At 43.3% G+C, this 26530-nt stretch overlaps 1 protein-coding gene across 1 annotated transcript; it reads left to right on the top strand.

The window, feature by feature from the left end:
• The first annotated feature begins 1679 nt into the window (after nt 1-1679).
• F10 (coagulation factor X) lies at nt 1680-20288 on the top strand. The gene is made up of 8 exons (XM_006138945.5): nt 1680-1854; nt 6357-6517; nt 9349-9373; nt 10121-10234; nt 11023-11154; nt 12228-12517; nt 13757-13874; nt 18895-20288. Exons 1-8 carry the CDS (start codon nt 1776-1778, stop codon nt 19440-19442), a joined length of 1467 nt encoding a protein of 488 aa, XP_006139007.3. The 5' UTR covers nt 1680-1775; the 3' UTR covers nt 19443-20288.
• The last annotated feature ends 6242 nt before the right edge of the window (nt 20289-26530 follow it).

Genomic DNA, 26530 nt, shown 5'->3' with positions numbered 1-26530 from the left:
GCCACTCTCCTGGCCCCAAATACTGAAGTTGTTGAAAATGGATCATCTGGTTCCAGTCCTTCACCCTGAAGATGTCAGAAGACAAGGGAGCAGAAAGCAACTGAAAACTACTAAAGGTAACTGGGAGAACACCTGAGTGTGTTTCAGAAGCAGGTCAATTTCTAGACTTTACAGGAGTCAAGGAATTGAGATCTTCAGCCTTCCTCCCCACTGGACCAAGAGATGAGGGGGCACTTTTACCTCTACTGCATGGCCCAGGCAGTGGGAGCATTGGATCCAACATAGACATACCTACCTCTGTACACCTCTTGCAACTAGCATGGATAACAGTGGCCTGTTAAACAAAACCATCCAACTGTGGATTAGCTGTAAATATTTATCCTTTTTCAGATAGCTGCATATGTCCTATACTGTTGCTATCCTGGTAATTTTTATTCAGTTTGCTTAGTAATCGGTCCTTTCCTTCTCTAGCTTATTTATAATCTGTCAATAAAAGCTTTGTCTTATGTGGAAGGGTCAGTCTCACTCCTGGGTCCCAAACTCCTGGTCATTCCCCTATCACACAATCTAGGTCTTGTGGACACCTATCCTTGTTGGGATTGGGCTTCAATTCTCCTGCTAAAAGAGTGTGGGGCAAATGCCCCATGGTCAGTCTGGGCTGGGCTACCAGCTGGAATTTCAGGCTACTGGGGGAAGGGAACCCAAACACTTCCTGTCAGAACCCTTCACCTTCCGCCTGTGGTCTCTGGCAATGCTGCTGTTGACTTTCTCAGCTTCTCTGATGCTCCTTATCAGTTACAAGTTCCTCTCTACCTCCACTCTCTCTCCCTTTTAAAAAGGCTTCCTGTGGCTGCCTGAAGTCAAATCACCTGGCCCTTGATTGATTTATAGCAGCTCTATTCCAGCTGCTTCCATTCTGCCCTTAATAGCCTCAGGGTAGCTGCTCCTGGCTTCCCTGAAGTAACCCTCTTTCTCATCTAGTCCTCTAACTTGCCCTGTCACTCTTCTTATACTGAAAAATCACCAAGCACCCAATTAGCTTTCTTTCCAAAATATTAAGCTTTTATTAAATATAGAAAGGTTTTACAAGTTGCCTGAGTGAAATAGCTTTCAAAACCTTCACTTTCTAGCAACCCTAGCTCTTCCTCTGCATAACTTGCTCCAGAGCATTTAATTAAGCAGAAGTGCAGATTAGAGCATTAGTTGCAACAGTGATTCATCTGACCCTGTCTGACCAAGAGAAATGCAACATCTCAGATCCTAGGCTTTGTGTATGAACTTTGGAATAGTTAACATGCTAATTAGTGAACGAACACCCTGCAATGCACGCTATTAAGACCCGGCAGGACTTGCTTTCAATTTAGTTTGAAAATGCAATATTTCCTATAAAAATTCTTCAGGGAAGATTTCCTTCCCTTTCGTATTCCTAAATTCTGGCATGGAAATCTATCTGTGCTTATTGCCATAAATACAGTCAGTTTTCCTGCTTCCTGTATGTCAGGGCCAGAGGTAAACAGAAAGAGAACATTTAATTTTTCCTGGGATTGGGCCTCCAGATTCTTTAATTCATTTCTGGCTGTGACATATTCAAGAAAGGCCCAGCCATCCAATCAGCACGTTGAGTTGGACAAACCCATTTCCGAAGATGCACGATCACTATTTGTTGTGATAAGAAGTACAGCACAGCGAAGCACATAACAGGAAGTCTGCTATTGAGTAAACCTTGGTCAGTGACAGCCCTGCAGTGTGGGGAGAGAGAGTGAAAACTCTTCCAGATGCGTGTTATGGCTGACCAGATGTTCCTCATACTGCTTTCCACTTCCCTAGCAGGTCTCCTGCGAGCTGAAGGAAATGGTAAGAGAATCTTGATTTATTTATTTTTCCCCTGTCAAGCTTGTTTGGGGTTTTATGTGAGAAATAATCTCTTACGTGGCAGAAAAGGAGCAGAGTAAGACAAAAGGAGTCCCCCGCGCTTGAGTATCTCAAGCACACATGCAGTATGTGTGTCACTGGTCTCTGTGAACTGGTTTGCCTGGGGTTTTAATGTCATGTCCATACTTTCAATTTTCCCAGTCAAAGTGTGAAAATAAGGGTGGGGCATGAGCAGTACCTGGAGATACAACCTGCCTCTGTGGAGGAAAAAGAGAGGAAATGTCTTCACACAGAGATGAGGAAGACTGAAAACAACCCCTCCCACCTTGGAGAAAAACTACCCTTCACCCAGAAGCTAGTGGGGGGTGGGGAAGCCCCCTTCATCATAAGTCCTTAGGAAGGGGGAATGGAGACATAAAAGGGAATGAGAAAATCCCCTCCAGTCTGGGTGTGGAGGGTTGTGCATGGGAAAGTGGAGAAGGAAACCAAAGAATTAGAAGAAATGAAATGTAGCTCTAGTCAGTAGGAAGGGAAGTCTCCCCCTACCCTCCACAGCCCCTTTCTTCAAAGCCTGTGAAAAGGAATCTGAAGAGAGGCAGATAAGCTTGTCAGAGAGAACAATACAGGGAAAGGAGAGACAAAAACCAAAATGGAGAGTGAGGGGAGGAGAGAAGGAAAGGGACTAAAGAGCTGTATGAGAGTAGGGGAGAGCAAGAAGAGACAGACATTTCAGGGTTTTGTGTTTGCTGTCATAGATATTTTAATTTAAAAAGGGGCTCGTGCCAAACTGCTCATATCCCCAAATTTACCGGATCATCTTGTAAGTAATGTACATTCTCTGCAGAATCCTTGGAACAAGATGTCCGGTAGGTGGACAGTTTCATAAAGAAAATTAAGCCAGAGGGAGCTAGTCTGGGGGTCCAGAAGCCACGGATTCCATTCCCTTCCTTGTCATAGGCTCCATGTGTGAGCTTGTGTAAGTCATTCAGTCACTTTGTGCCTTAGTTCCTGGACTGTAAAGTGGACAAAATAACACTGCCACACAGGGCAAATACCTTAACAACGGAGATGCTCAGATCCTGTGGACAGGAGGCCATCCTGTGAATCTTAGAGACCCAGCAGTTTGTTTTTTTCTTTATCCATTCTTCATGCCCTCTGTGACTTTGTGTTTTGGCTTGTTAGAGACAGCAATTATGCTTAAACAACTACCCAACATTTCCAAGTGCAAAATCATCCTCCAAAGATTCTCCCCTGGAGCAATTTCTTTGCAAGCCCATTAGTCTCAAAAATAAATTCTTCACGTGTTTCTCTACTGTTCCGATTTACCAGGCAAGCATCCTATAGCTTGCTGCATTTTGAGCCAGGAATATTTAGGGAAGCAAGAGATCAGCCTGACAGACAGATCAGGCTAAGTCATGTATACTCCCTTCCTAGCCATAATACTAATGGCAAGGCAAAGATATTGAGAGATTAAAACCACATCTGCATCCTGTCACTTCTTTGCAATGACAGAGCAGGAAAATGTAAGGACAAGCAAGATAGTGAGTAAACTATGAGCTGTAAATCATTTAGCCAGTCACTCGCAGTTAACATTTACAAAGAGTTAGACCTCATCCTGATTGTTGGCCCGTTGAAATCAGTGGGAAGTAAGGGACTACTCAATGTGAGTAATGCTGGCAGAATTTGGCCCTTGGGGCTGATCCAGCCATTTCCACTGAAAACAAAACAGTGTGTCAAATCAAATTCATAGAATTGTAGAAGTGGAAGGGACCTCAAGAGGTCATATAGTTCACATCCCTGCAATAACACAGCAGCAGTTCACCATGATTAGCCTCTGGAGGGTCGCCACCACTATATTTACCTGCACCTCCTCAAGTACTGGCAATCACAGCGCACTGATCGGAACACTACTTCCCACAGCTCCCATTGGTTGGGAATGGCAATCTGCAGCCAATGGGAGCTGCAGTTGCCAGTAGCTGTGGCTGTGCAGGTAAATATAGCAGTGGGAACCCATCAGGAACAAACTCTGGTGGACTGGATGTGGCCCACAGGCCGGTATTTTCCCACCCCTATTCTAGACCATCCCTGACAGGTGTTTGTTAACCTGCTCTTTGAAATCTTCAGTGATGGAAATTCTACAACCTCCCTGGACAAGTGCTTAACCACCCTGACAGTTAGGAAGTTTTTCTAATGTTCAACTTAAACCTTCCTTGCTACAATTTAAGCCCATGGCTTCTTGTCCTATCCTCAGAAGTTAGAGAGAACAATTTTTCTCCTGCCTTTTAACAATCTTTATGAGCACTAGTGGGCTCTGCTCACTATGCTCAACAATCCCCCTGTGTCTAGGGGTAGGTCAGCCCAGCTCTCCTGCTAGCCACCAGGCAGAGGAGGGACAGGGCCATGGTAAGCCCAGCTTCTAGGCCCCCATCCCTAGCTGCAGCCAGCCCAGGCCTCTCAGCACCCCACCCCGACCCTGCCGCAGGCCACAGTCTCTTGGCCAGAGGAGGACCAGGACAAGGCGGCACAGGCTGCCATCTCTCAGCTGCCGGAGGAAGGCCAGGGCTGAGCCGGCTACAGCAGCTAAGGCTCTTCCCCAGCTGCTGGGGAGGGCAAGGGAGGACCAGCCGGGCCAGGGCCGCCGCGCCCAGGCTGGGAGTGGGTGGGGCTTGTTCCTGTAGATGCAGAGTGATGTGATGATGTCACTCTGTTGTCCCACAAGAAAAAGTTTTTTTTTTTTGATAGAGAAGGCGAGACTAAGGGAAATTAAAGCACATAGTTAATAGGAATCACCAGTACATTTATAAGAATCAGATGTACAACAAAACAGTCCAGGAACTGCATGTTCTATGCCAAGGAAGGCTGAATGGCCCACTGCATAGGGTGTCAGGCTTTTCGATGTGGGTTCTAGCTTCAGATCTGTCATTGACTTGGGGTATGTCTACACTACCACCCTAGTTCGAACTAGGGTGGTTAATGTAGTCATACGAACTTGCAAATGAAGCCCGGGATTTGGATTTCCCGGGCTTCATTTGCATGTTGCCGGGCACCACCATTTTTAAATGTCCGCTAGTGCAGACTCCATGCCCACGGCTACATGCAGCACGAACTAGATAGATAGTTCGGATTAGGCTTCCTATTCCGAACTATCTAGTTCGTGCCGCATGTAGCCGCGGGCACGGAGTCCGCACAAGTGGACATTTAAAAATGGCGGCGCCCGGCAACATGCAAATGAAGCCCGGGAAATTCAAATCCCGGGCTTCATTTGCAAGTTTGTATGACTACATTAACCACCCTAGTTCGAACGGGGGTGGTAGTGTAGACATACCCTGGCTGTGTGATGAACACTGAGTTCAATATGGTTATTGAAACCCACCAGCATGCCAGTGTTTACAGCCCGGTAACTGGTGACAACTAGTATCCTCAGTATTTATTCCTGCATGGTGGGATTTTTGACACTGGTAATATATATATTGAAGTATGTGTATGTATCGCTGCCCCCTGCTGGAAGTAATGATACCGCACATGCATGGAAATGTCTGAGCTGGACCTGCTGGAATTGCTCCTCCAATGCAATTCAATACCAGCCAGCCTTTCAACCCATGGGGCTGCAGTGCTCAAGTTTTTAATCATCATTAATCATCACTATTCTTATTAAAGCAAATGAGCTGCCACTGGCCCAATATTTCTGTGTAGCCGCTGTTAATTAAATACTAGGCTGCAATTACAATCATCTTGCCTGGACCTGTTTCAATGAGAGAAGCCAGAGCGGGGGGAGTGTTATTGAGGCTGAAAGGAAAACTAGGGGCAGCACAAGACATTTTGAAAGTTGGGGGGAATGGGAGCCTAGAAATGTTGGGGGAAAGGCGTGGCTCCTGGAATAGTCTTACCCATGATCTCCTTGAATCCCTGTCTTACAACTTTGTTCCCCCTTGAGTCCCTTTCCCTTCCACTTGCTGGTCAATGAGCCCTTGAAGCAGCCTCTGCTGCTACCTGCTCACTGGGTTTCAGAGCAGAGCAGTCCAACATGATCTACCTGCCTGTCCATGCCATAGCAGTCCATGGCAACCAGGAGGAATCACTGCGTGGGAAACCTAGCTTGGGTCTTGCAGTCCCGGTGGGAGTTTGAGATACATTATTTGGAGTTAGCGCAGGGAATTAAGAGGCAAAACCTGAGCAGCAATTTGCATTTTCTTATTTTCAAGACCAAGTGAAGCAAGACAGAATTTCAGGGTCCAGGGACACACTGTCAAGGGATTACCATTTGAACAGACTATTCTGAGGAATACTGGGATGTACTTTTCAGCAGCAGGAGTTGATACATAGATATGGGCCAGAATCTTTTATTCTGCTTGGGGTAATGGTGCCTAGAAATAGATTAGGGTTGTTTGTTGTGATTTTTTTTTTAGTGCACTTATCGAATTCTATCGTATGAAGTTCTTTGACATCAGTTTTAAAATGACACATGCCATTTCCTTTCCATTTAGTGTTTTTACAGGAAGAAAATGCGAACAAGTTTTTGGGAAGAATAAAGCGTGCTAATTCCTTTCTTGAGGAGCTAAAGAAAGGGGATATTGAAAGAGAATGTTGGGAGGAACGCTGCTCAAAAGAGGAAGCCAGAGAAGCATTTGAAGACACACAGAAAACCGTAAGGACAAATCAGCATAAAATAACTAGGCCTTCATCATCCACAGTTGAAAGCCCTTGTGAGGTGTTTCAGGTTTTGCCCCCAAAAAATAACTAACCACTTTTGAACATGAACCCCACAGAGAGATTCCAAGTGCTTTCTGTTTTAACTGTTAGAAGTGGGCGGGATGGCAAAATTTGCTTTTGTCACACTGGAGGAGCCCAGGGAAATATACAACATCTGAAAAAGCATCCAGTCCCAGTACAGGCCCTGTCTGATCAGACCATGCTAAATCCTCCTGTTCGGTTTACCTGGTTCTGATCTGTTTAGTTGACGCAGTTACGTGACTTGGAGCATTTCTAACGCTGTTCAGGTGAAATAACTAAAGGACAGAATCTCAACTGCTCCTGAGCGCCGCTTGGGTTCAATCACACTCCTTTCTGTATAAGAAAGTATAGGCGGGGTGATTACATATGTTTTCAGATGACACTGGAAATGAGATGGAGAGAGAGCACAAGGAGGCTGATTGCAATGGCAACCACTGCCCAGGGTAAAGTTCTTGAGACATTAATCCAACTTAGCTCAAGGTGCCTGTTTTTTCTGGTATATTTAAGGACCGGATTCATTAGTTCACTTGGAGTTTGTGTCTGTGGTGTAAGTTAAAGCTGCCGCTGTGTAGCTCTAACTTATTTTGATGGCTAACTATGGACCGATTATTCTGGGTGACGGCCCCCTTTCAATGTCCTTAGGTGATACCCTGACACTCATGCTGGCTTTCCGCTTGTACAAAAGCAAAGCATCCCCTTAGGTCTTGAAGAAGAGTGGGTGGGAAAGAGGTGGTCTATTAACTTTGAAGGGCTTTGAAGAATGTACTCCTATTTATCTACCCATAGGGTTGCCAACTCTTCTGGGCTTGGCAAGGGGTAGGATGGAATCAGGCTGGATCTACTGGAGGCTATTGAAGCCAATCTGGGAGATTTTAGGCCACTGAAATTCTGGCAGCACAGTGGGGTTAACACCGGCTCCTTGCCTTAGCCCTGACTCCGCACCATTCCTGAAAGTGGCAGGCATGTCTGGCTCCTATGCACAGGAGGCCAGGAACCACAGCCAATGGCAGCTGCAGGGATGGTGCCTGCAAACAAGGGCAATGCACATTTCTGTCATGCCACCTCTGAGCCTCAGAGCCAGACATTCCAGTCACTCCCTGGGAACCACCTGAGGTAAGCTCCTCGCAGTTGAAGCCCACACCCTTCACTCCCCTCATGCATCTTGACCCTCTGTCCCAAGTTCAGCCCAGAGCCCTCTCTGACACTCCAAACCCCTTGGCCCCACCCTTAGCCTAGAGTTCACGCTCCCCTGTGCTCCAGCTTAGTGAAAGTGAGTGAAGGTGGGGGATAGCCAGTAGGGGGCAGTGCCTCAGAGGAGGAGTGGGGCAGAGGCAAGGCTTCAAGAGAGGGGCATGGCTGTGGGCATGTGTGTTTGGGTTTGTGCTGTTAGACCGTCCGCAACCCTATCTACTTGTCTGGCCTTGAAGAGTTCATATCACCTTCCTCATCAGAGAGGAAGTGTGGCCCAATGCTCATTTTAGAGTCAGTGGACACAGAGTCCCAGGGTATATCTAGACTACAGAGCTTTTCTGGGATACTCTGGAAAAGCTCTGCTGCATCCAGGAAACACATCTGCTTTTCTGAAATTTTTTTTGGAAAAGCAGATGTGGTATTTTGGCATCCCTATAAACCCCGTTTTACGAGGCACAAGGAATGTTCAGAAAGAGGGTTTTTTCCAACACTTGGTCCCATGTAGACAGACCAAATGTTGGAAAACCCTCTTTTGGAAGAAAAGTGGAAAAAGATAGGCAAATTGAGGTTAGCAATTTGCATATCTTTTTCCACCTTTTCTTTGTACTATAGACACAGCTCCAGCCTTGGCCTGTGTCTTGGCATCAGGAAGAAGACTGAGCCAACCAAAGGAGAAGTAGGAGGCCAGGAGTGAGAGAGGCAAAGGAGCAGGAAAGAGATGTGGGCATTAAGGAGAGGGACGAAGAGATGAAAACCAGGAGACTTCAGGGGTTTGGGTTATCTAGAGAAGGGAACACAACATGTTTGGAAGGCAAAGTGTGATATGCTTTGGGTTATGGACTGAGAATGGGGTGTAGAATCTTCAGGTTAAATGCGCAACCTGAGTATGAATTGTTTCTTTGTAATTTGAGCATCAGAGCCCTGTTCTTCTACAACAGTATTCAAATAACTTCCATGAAGTCACATACGTTCACTTCTTATAACCATTGTTCTTCTAAGGCAGCAAGGTCTGTTAAAGTATTGTTAGGATCACACTGTTAAATTCTCAAAATATTAGTAAGTGGATTAATTAAGACTCCAACAGAAATGTTAGCTCAGCTGTGATGCATAGCTACAAAATGCAGTAGGTGATCATAGCTATATAGTTAACCAAGAAAATTGGCCGAGAGAGAGAAAGAGAGAGGAAAAACAGTACTTTGTCTTCTTTCAGGTTTAGCTTAATATAGGAACATAGCTGTTTGAGAGACAAACCATCACAAGGGCCCTATTCTCACACCATAGATTGCAGCATTGCTAATCTTACTATATCTGGTGGTTTTTTCCTTAAAGCCAAGGGATCAGGTTATTAGCTGATAGCTCAACTTTCATTGATACAAAAATGTCTAGTCTTCGTGGTGGTTTAACACTGCACTGTAAAGGCCTGTATTTACATCTAATTTAAGAAGTTCTACTTAAACTGCGTCTTTCAACAAAACTATCTTTAGTATATGGATATGACAGCTTCTGCTTTGGAGTTTGATTCATTAATCTCTACCTATTGTTCTTCCCCATTAGGAAGAATTCTGGAATAAATATGTAGGTAAGCAATACTTTGAATTATATTTTGTTCTTAACCTTCAGAGAATATATATTGCAACATAATGTGGCAACTGAGAGAAACACACTTCATAAAAACAAATTGTTGGCTGATAAGTAAACAGCACAGCTATGTGACCTCTAGAGGTTTTGGTTTGCAATAGTATTTGCACGATGAGCATTACTGATTTAGTGATTTATTAAACCGGGACCATGGAGTCCAGTACACAGGAATTCAGCAGCAAATCAACCCTTTTGCTTAGGTCTGGAATTTCAGGTTCTCCAAACTACTTACCATTGCTTCAGAAAGGAGCCCTGTGGCATCCTTCATCAGCTGCCAGGAGTATCCCATCACTTCTCTCCTTGCTTCACTCAGTCAGACCTCCCCTGGCCAATTCTAAGGGTCTACTACATGAGTCCAAAGAAGCACCTGACCTTCCTTATCCCTAAAATAGGGTTACCACCCAGCCAGAATTTTTTTATTGTATTTGACAGTTGCCAGGAAAATCATGTAATGGCAATGAGGCTAGTGCATGATGTTAAACGGTATGTATTCTGCATGTCATTTTTTTCTGTTGATCTAGGGCCCTTTGGGAAATGCAGAATTATATTTCATGGGGTTATATTGAGCTAACATTTTAAATACAAATAGCAAAAAAAGATAGACACAAAATTCACCATCCAGGAATACTTCAAATCTCAGTGAAAATGTGTAATGTGTTTTAAAAGCTGCCACTGCTTCTTTTTGTAGATGGGGACCAGTGCAAGCCCAACCCTTGTCGTTATGGTGGAACATGTAAAGATGGAATTGGCATGTACACTTGCTTATGCTTGGAAGGATACCAGGGCAAAAACTGTGACACTGGTAAGTGTTTGTGGAGTAGACAATAGTTTTCGAGTTCCTAAAAGTTAAGGGATAAAAAGTTAGAATTTTGGGATGGAGCGTTTTGACATGTCTGAAACCAACAATATCCGCCACCAGTGCAGTAAGCCTTTAAGCCACCAGGTCTTTGCAAAGGGATAAGGGAGAAGTTCTCCTGTCAACATAGTACTGTGCACATGAATGCTTATGTCAGTGTAACTTATGTCATTCATGGGTGGAATATTCATACCTATGGCAACGTAAGTTTTGCCATCATAGGATATAGTGTAGACATAGCCTAATGGAGAAAGCTATTTATTTATCTTGTGAGTGAATGGCTAATTTTCATCAAATGCTGGGAGAGAAGGGTGAAAGCTATTGGAATTGAGGTCAGGAATTGGTTTAGCGACAACAATGAGGGTTTATGAATTACATAGAAAGCAAGGGAGAGAAGGACAAAATGCCTGTCTACCATCACCCAATCTCATTGTTTATATGTTATACTACTTTCCCCACTATTTGTTTGCCTTTCCCTTTTTAAACTATCCACTCTTTGGAGCAGGGACTTCTGTTTTCATCTGTGTTTTTTTAAAGTGTCTAGTATATTTTGAGCACTCTCCCAACATGAGGAATAAATAAGTTAATGATGCATTTGCCAGAAGCATGTTTGAAACATTGCAAACAAAAAGATGAAGGCTCTAGCCCAGGTTTACAAGCATTATCAGCTGCATGTGCCTTTATAACATTGCCATTTCTTTTGTCATTTTCACACAAATGTGCCTCTTGTGCAGTTATACCCAAATACTGCAAGCTGACTAATGGCGATTGTGACCATTTCTGCAAACCTGTCAAAAATGGTGTTGTGTGCTCCTGTGCCACTGGCTATGTTCTGGGAGCGGACGAGAAATCGTGTATTCCAACAGGTATGAAGCAATACGTTGATAATGGGTTCCCTCAGTGCTTTGACCAATGAGAGTTCAGCTAGTACTGACCTGAGTTCTGGGTTGGTTTGCTTTTATTGCTTCTCATGTGGGAAAACAAGGCCAATCAAGGAATTGAAAATACAGTTGCATGTCTTGCAAGGGTAGTTGTCAGTAAGGGGAAGGCTTGTGGGGCTGGCTTTACAACATGCTCTCTTCTACAGAGATCACCTCACACACCACTACTCAAAATACTCAAGGATGGCATTCCCCAAGTGTTATGAATCTTAAGTTAAAAAATAATGTATTTAATCAGTATAAATAATTGCCATTGTTAAAAGTTTGAAGGAGTCGCATGAGTTATAAACTCTAACACTTCACTCAGAGACTCATTTTTGTAACCGTGAAAACATTTTGTTTTAAATATTTTGAAAATATTGTTTCAGTGATATTGCTTGCTCAGCATTCTCTCTCTACAAATTGAGCCCTATGCATAAAAGCGAGTACTTTTGGACAATCCTTAGGACTGCAGACATGTTGGTTTTGGTCTTTTCTGGTCTTAGGCTTTGTAGTGTCTGTCAAGCCTCTGGTTTGTCTGAAAACATTTCTTGGAACCTGCTATTGTGAAGATAACTGGGTAAATAATTCAGCTGTAAATGGACATTGTTACATTATTTTTTGTTATTTGTACAGGATGTTTTCTCTTCTATTATTTATACAAACATTTGAAACACTTGAAAGTGACATCTATTTCCGTGCAAATTATTTTCCACTGTTCTAGGCACACGTTTGTTTTGTGGCGGGTTTCTTATGAATACTGAGCTTCTGAAAAGTTAAAAAAGGTGCACTGAAATTGTATGTTCAGGTTTGAAAAACAAACATCAGTAAAAGTACTTGAACTTTTCTTTTTTCTTATAAAGAAAACAACATTTGAACATTTGCAAAGTCACTTAGTCACCATGAAAATCTGACTCAGCTTAGTTGTCATGAGGGAACTAATTAATGAATATTTAAATGTCTACAGTTACCGTATTGTTACTACATCAAAAATTAACTTTTCTTTGTTGTTCTTGCAGAGCCATTCCCATGTGGGAAAGTTTATTTGAAAAGAAAAAAGAGGTCAGTGATTTCATTTGGTAACCACAGCAGTGTTACCAATGAGCAAGATGGCAAACCCAATGAACTATCTAAGAATAAAGAGACAAGCCACAAGGACATCGCCAATACTACAGCCAGCCCAGATGTTCACCTTCAGAATGAAATAAAAGCTCCCAACAAAACAGAAAATGATCCTAAAATATCTCCAAATCCTAATGTGAGGATAGTAGGTGGTAAAGACTGTTTGCCTGGTGAATGTCCATGGCAGGTAACTATGTAAATTTTATATCTTGCATTGGAAAGATGAGCTTTGTTGGTCCCAGAGTATCAGAAAACAAGGTGGCTGAGGTCATATTTTTTTACTGTGTCAATTTCTTTTGGTGAGAGAGACAAGCTTTCAAACTTAGACAGAGCTCTTGTTCAGGAAACATACTCCAAGAGTCACCATGAAAAATGCCAAACATTTTGTTCCACCTTTTAAGCACTTAACACACATTTCAAGGTCACGTCTATACTTACCTGCATATCGACGCTTTGGAGATTGATCTTCTGGTGTTGGATTCAGCGGGTCTAGTAATGACCCAATAAATCGAATGCCATTGGTGCCAGTACTCCTACTCCTTGCAAGGAGGAATGGAAGTTGATGGGAGCATTTCTCCCATCAACCTCCCGCTATGGGGATGGCACCAAAGTTTCAATCAAGGTATGTTCATTCCAGCTACACAATTAATGTAGATGGATTTGCTTATCTTGATTCAAACTTCTGGGTAATTAGAGATGCGGCCAGAGGAGGAAAAGAACAAAAACATTTGGGATGAAAGCAGAAAATTGGTGGTTAGTGGGTTATGGATTATTATAACAAACCATAAATCTGCTCAGTCCATGATTTTTAGAGTCTAGGAGAGTTTAAAATTTCAGCTCTCAGGCTCATCTTTTAAAAGTGTCATGCAGCTTTCTTTTGAGCATGAGGACTGATAGGTGCAATACAGAGTGACTGCCTTATGAAAAGTGCTCACTCACAGGTGAGATGGTGTTTTTATCTTTTATCCTTTTACTGTGGGAGTTCATTCAGGAGAGCAATGATTGTCTGATTTCCTCCACACTGTTGTTGCATTTAGCGTATTCAGTGGGGTAATGCTACATGTTGTGATAGGCACGTGGAGGGCTCTTGCAATTTGAAAGATAGGCTGCTGTGGGGCAGGGAGGGGGTGGGAATATTGTTCTGGCAGGGTCTGGTGCCAGTTTGAGTTGATATGTCCTGGTCTGTCGGGAGCTTGCTTCTGATGGTGGCCTGGAGAAGATGGAAGCATGGTTTGAAGGCTAGCAGGGGTATATATACTGGTACGGGACAGATACAACTGCATATACACACACTGGGAGGTACTATAGTTATATGTATATATGTACAGTATGTAAAAAGCTATTCCTGGTTAAGGAAACGTTGCTTAATTTTAACCCGCTATTTCTGAACTCTTATTTTTGTGAGATCCATTTTCTCTCATTACAGGCTCTTCTACTAAATGAAAAGGAGGAAGGGTTTTGTGGAGGGACAATTCTGAACCAGTTTTTTATACTTACTGCAGCTCACTGCATAAACCAATCTAAAATAATTAAAGTTATTGTTGGTAAGTAGCTATTATTATTTTATCCTTTTTTCCATAGGAACCGCTATTAATTACAATCTGACCTCTAATCTCCATATGTGAGATGCCTTCTGTCTCATTCCTCAGCTTTTAAAATAGTCTTGTCAGCTATCCTGACTGCATCAATTTCTCTCTGGACTGGTACTGAAATGAATGATTCATTTTGTAGCTGGCATCAGTGTTTTTGCAATTGATGAACTATGTGGAAATGATAAAGAGCATTAGTTCTAGCAATATTGCCTTTCCTTTCTCTCCACACGATACAAAGAATATTGCCTTTTCAGAAACCTCACCCTCTTTACCAGCCAGAGGCTCTGAAATATTCTCAGCTGTACCTTCACCAATCGTTTTACAGAAATTTAATGTTCTGATGATTTCAGTTACCCTATATAGATGATAAATTTGAGGCAGGATCTAATTGCTTTGTACTGGGACAATAGGGCCCATAGTCCTTTGACTACAATATGTCAATCCTTGGGAAAAGAATGCTTCACATTCTTCCCCAGTGTCACCCTTAAGGAAGTAAGGATACTATTCTCAGCTGGAAATGAAGTTGGCTTTACCTAAGCTGGAGAGCAAGTTGTCTGGTGGTAACCAGAAGAAAACGAATGAAATAAAACCTACTTTTTAGGGGGCTTATCCCTTTGCCCTCCCACTTCCCTGGTGGTTCTTGTGTGAACAGAGAACAGCAATACCTGAAGTCTGAAGATGCAAACAATCTGATGTCGAATGGGATTAGCTTGCAGCAAGCATGGATTCAGTTTTTCTTCCCCCCCACCTTTTTTCCTAACTTTCTTCCTGTTTCTTTTATTATGTGATAATATTCTCATCTGTACCTTCACCAATCATTTTACAGAAATTTAACTAACCAATCCTAACATATTATATCATGATTATCTAATCAACTATATCCCCTGGCCTTAATTGTTTTACAATCTGCAAAATTACTTATACAGCAGACTAAAACAATCGAAGAACCAGACAAAGACCATACGGATAAACAATAGAGATGTGAGGACCATACTACCAAAACAATAAAAAAATGAAAATTTCACAACCCCAAGTGGGTTCTTGCTAGTCATAAAGCTGTCATCCTAAGTTTTCTTTAAATCTTCAAAGTTTGTCCCTTAATGTGGAGGTGATAGATTGAATCGCCTTCCTAACAGCCCAAAATTGCCCTATTTCAATGTGACTGGTTTGGGATCTGTGAGGATGTGACTATACATTTCCCATCTTATGGCTGCCTCTGATGCTTAGCCAAAGGCCTTAGCTTAAGAACAAGGGTTCAGACTATATACAGATAGGCTACGTCTAGACTGGCCCCAAATTCTGGAAAAGGGATGCAAAGCAGGTAAATCAGCATAGGGAAATCCGCGGGGGATTTAAATATCCCCCGCGGATTTAAATAAACATGTCCGCCGCTTTTTTCCGGCTGGGGGAAAAGCCGGAAAAAAAGCATCTAGACTGGCGCGATCCTCCGGAATAAAGCCCTTTTCCGGAGGATCTCTTATTCCTACTTGAATAAGAGAATAAGTAGGAATAAGAGATCCTCCGGAAAAGGGCTTTATTCCGGAGGATCGCGCCAGTCTAGATGCTTTTTTTCCGGCTTTTCCCCCAGCCGGAAAAGAAGCGGCGGACATGTTTATTTAAATCCGCGGGGGATATTTAAATCCCCCGCGGATTTCCCTATGCTGACTTACCTGCTTTGCATCCCTTTTCCGGAATTTGGGGCCAGTCTAGACGTAGCCATAGGGTATGTCTAGATTTCATGCTTCTGCCGACAGAGGCATGTAAAATAGGCTACCTGACATAGTCAATAAAGCTGGGATTTAAATATCAAGGTTTACAGGAGCAGTCAACGAAGGCTTCCCCTGTCGACCAATCAGCGTCTTGACTCGCATGCTGTGCCGACGATCAGCTGAGCTGGCACAGCGCGGCAGCCATTTTTATTTTAATGAAGCCGAGGATATTTAAATCCCAGCTTCCTTGACTATGGTGGGTAGTCTATTTTACAGGCCTGTGTCGGCAGAGGGATGTAATCTAGACATACCCATAGATTGCAACTTTGATTCTTTGGTTTTATATTTTTATCCTTCTTTAACTAGGTAAATGATAAAAATACCTAAATTCTTAACATATTGGCCTTTACACGCAGGCCAGAATATCTGTTTGTCTGGGGGTAACTAGAAGAAATTGAATTAAATAAAACTTGTCACATAGATTAATGTCACTCCTAACTTGTCAAAGCCAACAGGGAATATCTTGGTCTACTGCAAACCAAAATAGCCAGTGCTTTTCTCTCTCACACAGCTCTGTGTCTCATGGAGCAGGTAATCTACTAAATTACTCTGCAAAACCAAACATTTAATATTAATGCCCCTGCCCTGAGGAATGTGCAGAATCAAACCTCTCCATCCTTGTCAAGACTAATGCAAAGACTGGCGAGAAATCAGCTCTCTCTTGCTGGCATCCTGTCAGTGTGGCATCAGTGTGGCCATGTCCCTGAACTGCACTGGTGAGACTGACAGGTGATCTCCACATAGTGATGGAGAGAAGCCAAATTACTATAATGATTCTATTCTATCATCCACGCTTGGCCCCCTTTTCTCCAGGCTATTAAGGTCAATTCCTCATGGATAATGACCAGGGCTCAGTAGTTCATGTGTGTCTAACCTCTGGGCTGAAGCGCTGTGATTCACCCTTCCTGAGTTGAAATAAAGAAATTCATTATTCAATATGTGCAGAAATCATAATCCAAAATGCAGCTCTGCAACCAGCACTGGCTTTCCATTCATCAACAGATCCGGTCCTGATGTACAGAGCTTTGACTTACAGGACCCAAAACTCGAGAGAGTACATCATTACAGTAGTTATCCTTGTGTATCTCAAAAAGCCAGCCCAGAAGTGTCTAATCTTCTATTCACATGCACAATCCATCTCCAAGACCTTAGAACTCTCCAAGTATCCTCCCCTTGCCATTTTTTGATCAAACTGAAAAACTTTGTACTGATTCGTCTATACAAAAGTCTTCAAAGGACCAAAGAAAAAGCAGAAGTTCATTCCAAAACAGCAGTTAGAAATTAAACCAAAGCCAGAATGGAGGCCTTGTCTCTCCCATCTAAATAGACTGCCTTTTCCTGTAAACCATATAGGGCATGTATACAGTGCAGAGGTTTTTTTTTTTGGAAAATCAACAATTTTTCCGAAAAAACTTCACTTACGTCCACACTGCAATCGCATTCTTTTGAAAAAAATCAAAAGAACGCAAGGGTTTTCCCAACATTGGTAAACCTCTTTCTACTAGGAAGAAGACTTTTTCCCAAAAAGCTCTTTCAGAAAAAGGCATGTGTGGATGGGGAAGAGGGAGAGAGGAGCGGAAAAAGCACATGTGCCCTGCTGGCCATTCTGCCCAGAGTAATCACAGCTTAAATGCGAGATACCGTCCACACTGAATGGACGCTATCTTTTGAAAAAGCAGATTGCTTTTTCGATGCGCTTTGGCAGTGTGGCCGCTCTCTTTCGTAAGAAGTTTTTTCGGAAGGGATCTCTTCCAGAGAAGCTTCTTCTGAAAGAAACCTGAAGTCTAGACATAGCCTTACAGTACTTAGCTGGTAGAATGCTTTCAAAGACTCTCATCCCTTATGAACTTCTGCCTCATCTGTAATCAGTGGAGAGGTAAGATCCCCAATATCACAGGGCATATCTACATAGCAACTGGGAGGTAGTTCAGCTCAGGCTAGGGAGAACTAGACCTCCCAATATTAGTGACTTAGTTTTATATGGGCAACCTTACACCCCCAAAAGAAAGGTGTCCTGATTTTTCACGCGTGCTATTTGGTCACCCTGAAATCAGCACAGTAGAATAGCAGTGTAGCTGTGGCTGCCTGGGGTGATGTCATGAGCACAGATCCAAGTGGTTGGGGTAGGATTGCACTTAGGTAGGTAACCCATGCTGAGGCAGTTGCGATATTACTTTTAGCTAATGTGTCTGTTTCTATCCAAACTGGGCGTCTCACCTCCCAGCCACTGTGCCCTGAAAGGGATGGGCACTGGGCGTTCTCAGTAGAGACCTCAGCTATGGAATTCATGCCTGACGGTGATGCAGCACACACAGGGCTCTTTTGGGAACCTTGCTTCAACTTGTAACTCTGGGTTCCCCTCTGGTGACTAACTCCTATTTGGTCTATATTAGCCATCCACTGCCCTTAGAGATGGGCCCTGAGCAGTTCTGGGGTTCTCAACTTCATTGCACCATGACCACCTTCTGACAACAAATATTACTACACAACCATGGTCCCTAAAATGTCTTCCACCTGGAGATGGAAAAAATTAGATGTGCAGCAAGGCATATGTAGTAGTGCACCACCAGTAGAAACACATGTTGCTGGCTGTGGACACTGTGGGTGCTCTGCTAATCAGCTGGGCAGCCTTTGAATCTCTCCTGGGTGGCCCCTCAAGCACTCATCTTACAGGGAATACTAAAGCCTGAACCTGCCACCTGCAGTGGGGGTGGAAAGGGCAAAGTTCCAACCCATCCCATTCCCCAGGAAATGTGATGCCTACTCACCAACACTGAAATATGTGGAACAATGTTCTTTTTAGCTATGATAGCAAAAACATCAAAGAATTGTGAAACTCAAAAAAACTATGTTTCCAGATTATTTTTGCATGCTGTAGCTAATAAAGGGCCAAATTCTGTTTACACTTCTGAGAATTGCTTTTCTGTATGGCCCGAGTTGTAGGGAATTGAGCACAAAACATTGCATTCAACTCCCAAATCACCATTCTAACATGATGGTCCTAACTTGCCATCTATCCCTTCCAAAGTGCATGTAACATGCTCAAAGATGAGGATGGGAGCATTGTTAATCTACATTGCACATTAGAAAAGACTACACAAGGTGCAAGGCAGTGGAGTATTGGCCCCTTAGTTTTTCAAGGAAGTGTTTAGATTTGTTGTACTGTGTCTCATAATGATTATATTTTTAATGATCTTTCACAGGGGAAGTGGACAGAGAAAAGGAAGAAAACACTGAAATGATATACGCAGCGGAAAAAGTAATGGTGCATGGTAGATTTGTTTCTGCAACTTATGATTATGACATAGCCCTTATAAAATTAAGGGAACCTATAAAGTTTTCAAAGTATGTTATTCCAGCATGCCTTCCTGATGTGGACTTTGCTAATGAAATTCTGATGACTCAAAAATCCGGAAGAGTTAGTGGTTTTGGGCGCCTCTTTGAACAAGGACGCATGTCCAACAAACTTCAAGTGCTTGAAGTCCCCTATATTGACAGAAATTCATGCAAGCAATCTAGTACCTTTATGATCACAGAAAATATGTTCTGTGCTGGCTATGACAATGTAACTAAAGATGCATGTCAGGGAGACAGTGGAGGTCCCCACGTAACTAAATACAAGGACACTTATTTTGTTACTGGTATAGTCAGCTGGGGTGAAGGATGTGCAAGGAAAGGCAAATATGGAGTATATACAAAAGTGTCAAAGTTAGAAGGTTGGGTCAGAAAGAGATTGAAAGAAAACTCTTAAATTTATTTAGCATTATGTTTTGTACACTCAGCTGATTCATAAATAAGCATTCAGTCTTTCTTGTATTTCTGCTGAAATTCTTTTTCTGACAGCTTACTATTTCCTTTGAGAGTTACAGTACTGCTTCTTAAAGAGTATATTCATGGTTTTAGCATGCACGCATTGCTCTGTTTGGTTTAGGAGATTTCATGAAACCAGACTGATATTTAGATTCCATTTGGGTCCCTGATTTACAATTTGCCAAATGTCTATAGGAAAGTTGGTGGTGGTTTGTGTGGTGTTTTTTTTTTTTTTTTTTTTTTTTTTTTTAACCTTCTCCAGTTATAATGAAATTCTGAACTGGCAGTACTTGAGTTGGAAAGGCAAGACAAATGTATATAAAAGTAAGGATGGGACATTACTGAAATTCAACAGAGCATTTCCAGAGCCTTATGGCCTCAGGGCAAACTCTAATCTTCTAAATGAGTCTTACACACATACATATAGACACATTAAAAAGCTCAGAGCAGAAAGATTAGTCTTTGTGAAAACTACACTGCAAATAAATCTTTACCATTTGATACTAAATAACCAGGTGTTTCATGGAAACAATATGTCTGGTTGGTTTTAGTAACTTAAATTGGTGTATCTGTACAGTCAATAGAAAAAAAATGTATAAAGAAATCATATATATTCAACATATATCTGTTTCTCTTTTGAAAATAATGTTAACACTTGTTTGTTTTATGGACAATAATCAATGAATTTAGTATTAATATGTTAGGTACTTCTATAGAAATCCAATGTTGTTGTACATCAGCATTTACCCACCAAATAAAGTGTTATCTATATTTATTCAGTAAATAAGTGTTTCCAAGTATATATGAGCAAAATCTTTTTATAAACTAGACAAAGCCTGTGTCTTCCCAAACAACAGTCTGACGTACTGCAGCTGCTTTATGCCAAGTTGGAGAATAAATATGGGCCTTTCCCCTCAGGTTAAAAATGAGTAATTGCATAACAAGATGATGGAGTCCCTATGTAAAGAGGGAAAACTGTTACGGCCTTTGATGTGTTTGTTTTTTCATTAGTAATCCCATAGCCATGGATGTTCAATGTTTTTTTCATTCCCCGTCTTTAAAATGGCATTTTGTTCAGAAAATATTTTGAGCTTTGTGTTGTCCCATTTGAGATTAAAACCTGCAGCAGAGGCCTTCATGGAGTTCCCATGAAATTGTTCTACCTAGGATGGGGTTGGACACACACGCTCATTATGAGCCATGGGATCCACCCCCTACTTGACAAATGCTGGGATCCACAGGAGCATTAAAGTCTCTGAGCCAGGTCTTTGCCCCATTAGCCTGCCCTCTGCTTCTTCTCAGTGTGGCTCTAAAGAATGTCTCTGGCTGCCCTGAGGATCTCACTTGAAAGGATCTGCATAGGAGACTTCATGAGAAAGGTGGTACTCTAGGTAAAGCCCTAAACTGTATAAACTACTTGCTGTAACTTCAGTGGGAGTAGTGTGCAGACAGTTCCACCCAGCCATGTCCCCACTGAATGTGGGGTGCTAGTAATACAGTCCCCACCATAGGAACAGACTCCATAGATGCTCCAGGGCTCAAAAAAAAATCCAGATTAATCACAGTGCTCTGCCCCAAAGGCCCACTGCTCAGCCTCTTCCCCCTGAGGCTCCACCCACCCCTCCACTACAAGACCTGGCCCCTGCTTGGTGTCTCCCCCACCAACACCTGCCCACCATTTTTTGGGAGGGAAGGGGCTGGAGAAGAGCACCCACTGGCAAAAACAAAAGTTAGCACTTCTTGTGACCGACCAGGCTGGGTCTGGGCACCACTGAGGGCATCAGCTCAGGGTGAGTTGCTCAAAACCAGGGCTACTTACAGCCCTTGACTGGAGACCTTTCCCAAATAGGCCATAGACCAGCCACACAGAGCACTTCAGTTGCCAACATGGCCAGCAGGAAGCCTCATGAGCAAAACCCCTCAGACTTCCCAGCTTTCTCTGGGCCATAATCAGCCCCGGACCTTACACACAGGTTATAAAACCCAATCTCATCAACTACAACAGATCCTCCCAGTCCCAAAGAACCAGCCGAAGTCCCAGGTCAATTTACACTTTAGATCTTACCTACAAGAGCATTCTGGGCCAATTCTTTAGCATCTAAAATCTAAAGGTTTATTAATAAAAGAAAGAAAAGGTTGAGAGTAAGATTAAGGAGCATACATTACATACATCAATCCCCAAGTTCTTGATGCAGGCTCTTAGCTGAGATGTTGCAAACTGCTAGCTTAGAAGTGTCTGGTGTACATCCTGTATCAGGATGGGTCAGCAATCCTTCCAAGCTCTCTGTCCCTAGCAAGGATGCATCTGGAATCAGGAGCAAGAATGAAGACAAGATGGAGACGGCCTCATGGGATTTTTATATTCCTGGTGTCTCCCAAACTGAAGCTGGTCACATGATCAAGTGACCTGTCCGTGTTTCACATGCAAGTAGCCATTATGCACTGGCTGGTCTGCAGGCTTCCAGACGCATTCCTCAGGTGTGTATTGGCCACTGCCAAGAGCCATTGTCCATGGAGTAGTGCTAATTAGCACAGCCATTCACTAAGCTATCATTCCTCACAATCGGCAGTCCAGGCCCATTGCTCCCTATCACAGAGAACATTTACAATCCAAGAACAGGGTCCATAGTCATAACTTCACATACAACATTATACAAGTACATGAGCAGCATACATAGGCTCAGCAGAGCATAAGCTTTCATTTGATACTTCACATGGCCCACTTGGTATAGAATTTGGGGCCAACACCACCCGTGGGTGCAACGGTGATCTGTCTGCTCACTTTAAAATCCAATAAAATGACACTTGTCCCCACCACTTCTGCATAGATCCCAACACTTCAGTGAGCCCTGGTGGTAAAATGGGAATAATTCTTTAGAGTGCCGATCCCTAAGGCTTGGTCTACGCTAGGCGTTTAGGTCAAACTTAGCTGCCTTAGGTCAATTTTCTAAACAATGAGGCCATACTGCCAAGCCCATTCCATCAACTGTAAGGGCTGTTAAAGTCGTTTTTGGTGCTCCTGCTTTCACGAAGAGTAAAGTTCAACGGTGCTTGGTCGACTATGGTAGTGCGGGTGCAGTGCTGTGAAAGTCAACGTTCTTGGCCTCTGGGAGGTGTCCCACTGTGACCACTCTGGTCAACTCTACTGCTCTACATGTGACTTTGAATTTCATTTCTTGTGTGGCCAACATGACAAGCAAACTTCAGAGCAGCGAGCACACCTAAGTAGCACGTCTGTCTATGAGTTCCATGAGTTCTCAGGGCTGCAGACAAACATTATGGAGCGTGCAGGAGACTGGACCTCATTGCTGTGTAGACGAGAAATCTGTTCTCTCAGAACTATGAACCAGAAAAAAAATTCAGGTATCTGTCAAGATAGCAAGTGCATGGAGGAGAAAGGATACGCCAGGGATACCCAGCAGTGCTGAATGAAAATAAAGACGCTAAGACAATCATATCAAAAGATAAATGAGGCAAATGGATGGTCTAGATCATCACACAAACATGCTGCTTCTATGAGCAGCTGTGTGTGATCTTTGGGGGGAGATCCAACCAGCTTCTTTAGCCAATTCATGGATTCTCCCCAAGACACTCCCCTTGCAGCGTCAGGCACCAGCATAGCGGACAGCCTGAATGAGGAAAGGAGAAGGTGGAGAATGTTCAGCAGGTGAGCAGGGCAAGCAATGACACCAAGAGCCAACAACTTCTTGCAGTCGGGCACTGATCCCGGGGGCAGGCACCTCAGGTGAATTCACATTTTTTATCTTGCTAAAAGTGGGTTTAGGCAATTGAGTGTGATCTGTGGTGTCCACTGTGCTTACACAGTGCGGGAATCCTCCCTTTACATCTCCATGAAGCTCTCATAGAGGAATTCTTTCATTCTTCTTACAAAGTTGCTGCGGAGGCCTGCCTTATTCCATCCTTCTTTGTGCCATGCTAAGCATGCAGTAAGTGGTCTGGTGCCATTGCAGCACAAAGCAATGCAGCATAAAGTACAGGTTTCTGGCCAGTCAGCATCTGCTCCCAATCACTCTGTGCGATTTGGAGAAGACAGATAATGTGCATGGCAACCTGGATGGAGCAGGGGAAGCTATTAGCTAATGCCTCTGCAGAAAGCCTCTATTTGCTCATCCCCAATAAAGCATGGCTTGAGCCCCTGCCCTGCTCTGCCGCCATGCCTGGAACCCCTCCTGCCCCCATGCTCCAGTGAGAGGGGAAAGCTGCACTCTCCTAGCAAATGGGGATACCGAACACACAGGTGCCACACAAACCTCGGCCCTGCTGCCACATCTGAACCCCCTCCCTCCTGCAGGCTTGTACCCCAGCCTGTCCCTTACCATGCCTGCCACCTAATCAAGTCCAGCTGCCTCCCTAAGAACTCTGTGCTATACCTGCTATATAGTGGCCTCATAAAAGCACAATTGTGGCCTGGTACGGAACACATTCCTATTGTCTTTAGACAGACCTTCATTTTATTCTAACAGATTAGGTTTTAAACTCAACAATGTATCTCTTGAAAAGTCTGCCCTTCGCTTTTCGTTACAGTGGGAACTGCAGTGAGCCTGCTGCACACTCCCCGAGCTCCCCCCAGCTGTCCAGCTGGCACAAATCTGTAGGCGAGAATAGAATAGGGATGGAAAGGAAAGGAAAGGAAAGGAAAGGAAAGGAAAGGAAACCCTCCTTTCGAGGCCAAGACCCTCAGTGGTGTGGTCAGTGAGAAAATAACATGAGCAAGGGTCTCAAGTTATCAGAGAATGGGAGATAAGGAGAAAGGAGCAGGCCACTGTAATGGGTTTGGTCTTTGGGACCCCCTTTGGAACTGTCACTTGATGTGCTGAAATACCACTGAGCCTGCCTACCTGTCCACCTGGGCACCTCTCAGCTCTGTCCAGCTGAGCCAGACTCTCCAGTCTCCTCCAGCACAGACACAGAGATAGGGTCACAGCCCTTTGCAGTATAATACAGCCCCTGTGCTCGGCTCATCTTGGGGAAGGCTCAGCCAAAAGGACATAACTTAATGTTTTGTACAATCCTGTTAGCAAAGTTTAAGCAGTTCAAGGTAAAGCCAGTCAATACGGTACAAACTAGGTACATAAGCTGGCAGATTTTAAAATGCTGACAATGATCAAGGTGAACAAATGTTCATGATCTGAGAACTAACATTAAGCAAACACTGGATGGTTTTGAAAATCCAATCATGTGCCTACCGAAGCAAAACTCCTCTGACTTTAATGGGGGTGCTGGATTATTTAACGTTGCTTTTAAATGTAGGCAGCAGAACTGAATGCAGTATTCTGGTATCTGTCCCACCAATGCCACGTACAGGGGTGCAATCACCATCCTATTAATAGAAATCTGGAATCCTAGGACTGGAAGGGACTGCAAGAGGTCAAGTGCCATTCCCCTGCCCTCATGGCAGGAACCAAGTACCATCTAGACCATCCCTGTCAGACGTCTGACTAACCTGCTCTTAAATATCTCCAATGATGGAAATTCCACAACCTCCCTAGGCAATTTATTTTAGTGTCTAACCACCCTAACAGTTACGAAGTTTTTCCTAATGTCCAACCTAAACATTCCTTGCTGCAATCTAAGACCATTAAGCCTATTCTTACTGCATTTCTGTTTAGACAGTCAAGGATTACACTGATCTTTTTTCCACAGCACCACACTGGGAGCTGATGATTAGTTGTTTGGCCACTACCACCTTTATATTCTTTTCATAAACAAAATACAGGACTATTCTTTTCATAGTGACTGTTTCTCAGGATATGATTTTCCACCCCCAATCCCCTTCTATAGATAGGACCTGATGTCCTTAGTCCTATATGTATAACGTGGCATTTGGCTGTTTAAATAGGCCCAGTTTACCAGAACAACCAGATTGCTCTGTTTGACTCCCCTGCTTTCATCACTATTTAGTGCTCTGCCAGTCTTGGTGTCATCTGCAAACATGGACAAGAGTCACTGTGCACTTATTTCCAGATCACTGAAGAAAATATTGAACAGAAGCAGGTTAGTACCAATCCCTACAGTATCCCACTAGAAATACCCCATTCAGTGATGATTACCCACTGATGCCTATTTTTTAGATCTGAGAGTGAGCTAGTTTTTATTCCGTTTAACGTGATCAATTGATACTTCATACTGATAAATGCCTTACAAAAGCTTAAGTACATTGTATGTATGCAGCTACCTTTTTCTCATTATTTTTAAAATGTGAGGGGTTTTAATTTTAATGACAAATCCTACACCTACCTCACCTGCCACTGGTAGGGCCACAGTGTGGTTTCATTTTGTAGGCGGGGGAAAGGATTTGGGGAACTTGTACACAGAGTTTGCCATGAGACAGAACCCAGCTTGCATGGATACCAAGATTTAGAAGGATATGAGAGGCTGTGGTGGGCAATTAGCTGCCTTTGGGTAAGTAAATCTATTGTGAAACAGTTCTGTTTTCTAACTGGTGCAGCAAGGTCTGTTATGTTCACAACGCATGACAGCTGCTCTATTTTCTGAGCTGGATTCCTTCCATCCAAGGGTTGCTGATCAGACCCTGGTGCACAAGGGAGGAGAAACTGTTCCAGGTATATAGACGAGAATGAAAAAATACATTGTCATGAGTGCAAGGACCCAGAGAAAATGAGAAGGTGACCAAAGCATCCACAGCTTCTCATGACAAATCTGGGATAGGTTATTTACAGGTGTCTCTATGTAATTTGTTCTACACTTCAGACCAGGGACACCGGGCAAATTTCCACGGCATTGCCCAACCTTAGATCAAACAGACTTTGCCAGCAAATAGAATGTTGTGGGCTTGAATCAATGATCTTTGCTTATGCACACAAACTGATGTTCACCTGTGTTGAAATATACTACGGTGCACAGGGCCTGTTCAAGACACTATGTACCCCTGAAGCCTCACGTGGGCCCTCTTCCCACTTTCTGTACAGTTTCTTATAATAGAAATAATGGTTGTGCTTCCCTGTCTACAGAATAGCTAAATGGGGGAACCTTAGAGTAGTGCAGTTG

Source organism: Pelodiscus sinensis, chromosome 1 (assembly GCF_052426305.1).
Source record: "Pelodiscus sinensis isolate ZL-2025 chromosome 1, ASM5242630v1, whole genome shotgun sequence".
Taxonomy (NCBI): domain Eukaryota; kingdom Metazoa; phylum Chordata; order Testudines; family Trionychidae; genus Pelodiscus; species Pelodiscus sinensis.
The sequence above is the reverse complement of the archived record's forward strand: the minus strand, read 5'-3'. Positions and strand labels throughout refer to the sequence as shown.

Bases quoted from the DNA above. Each gene is read 5' to 3' on its own strand.
- F10 (XM_006138945.5), top strand. From the start codon at position 1,776: ATGCGTGTTATGGCTGACCAGATGTTCCTCATACTGCTTTCCACTTCC. The intron at 10,235-11,022 runs GTAAGTGTTTGT...CCTCTTGTGCAG, and splicing joins GGGCAAAAACTGTGACACTG to TTATACCCAAATACTGCAAG. The intron at 13,875-18,894 runs GTAAGTAGCTAT...GATCTTTCACAG, and splicing joins AATAATTAAAGTTATTGTTG to GGGAAGTGGACAGAGAAAAG.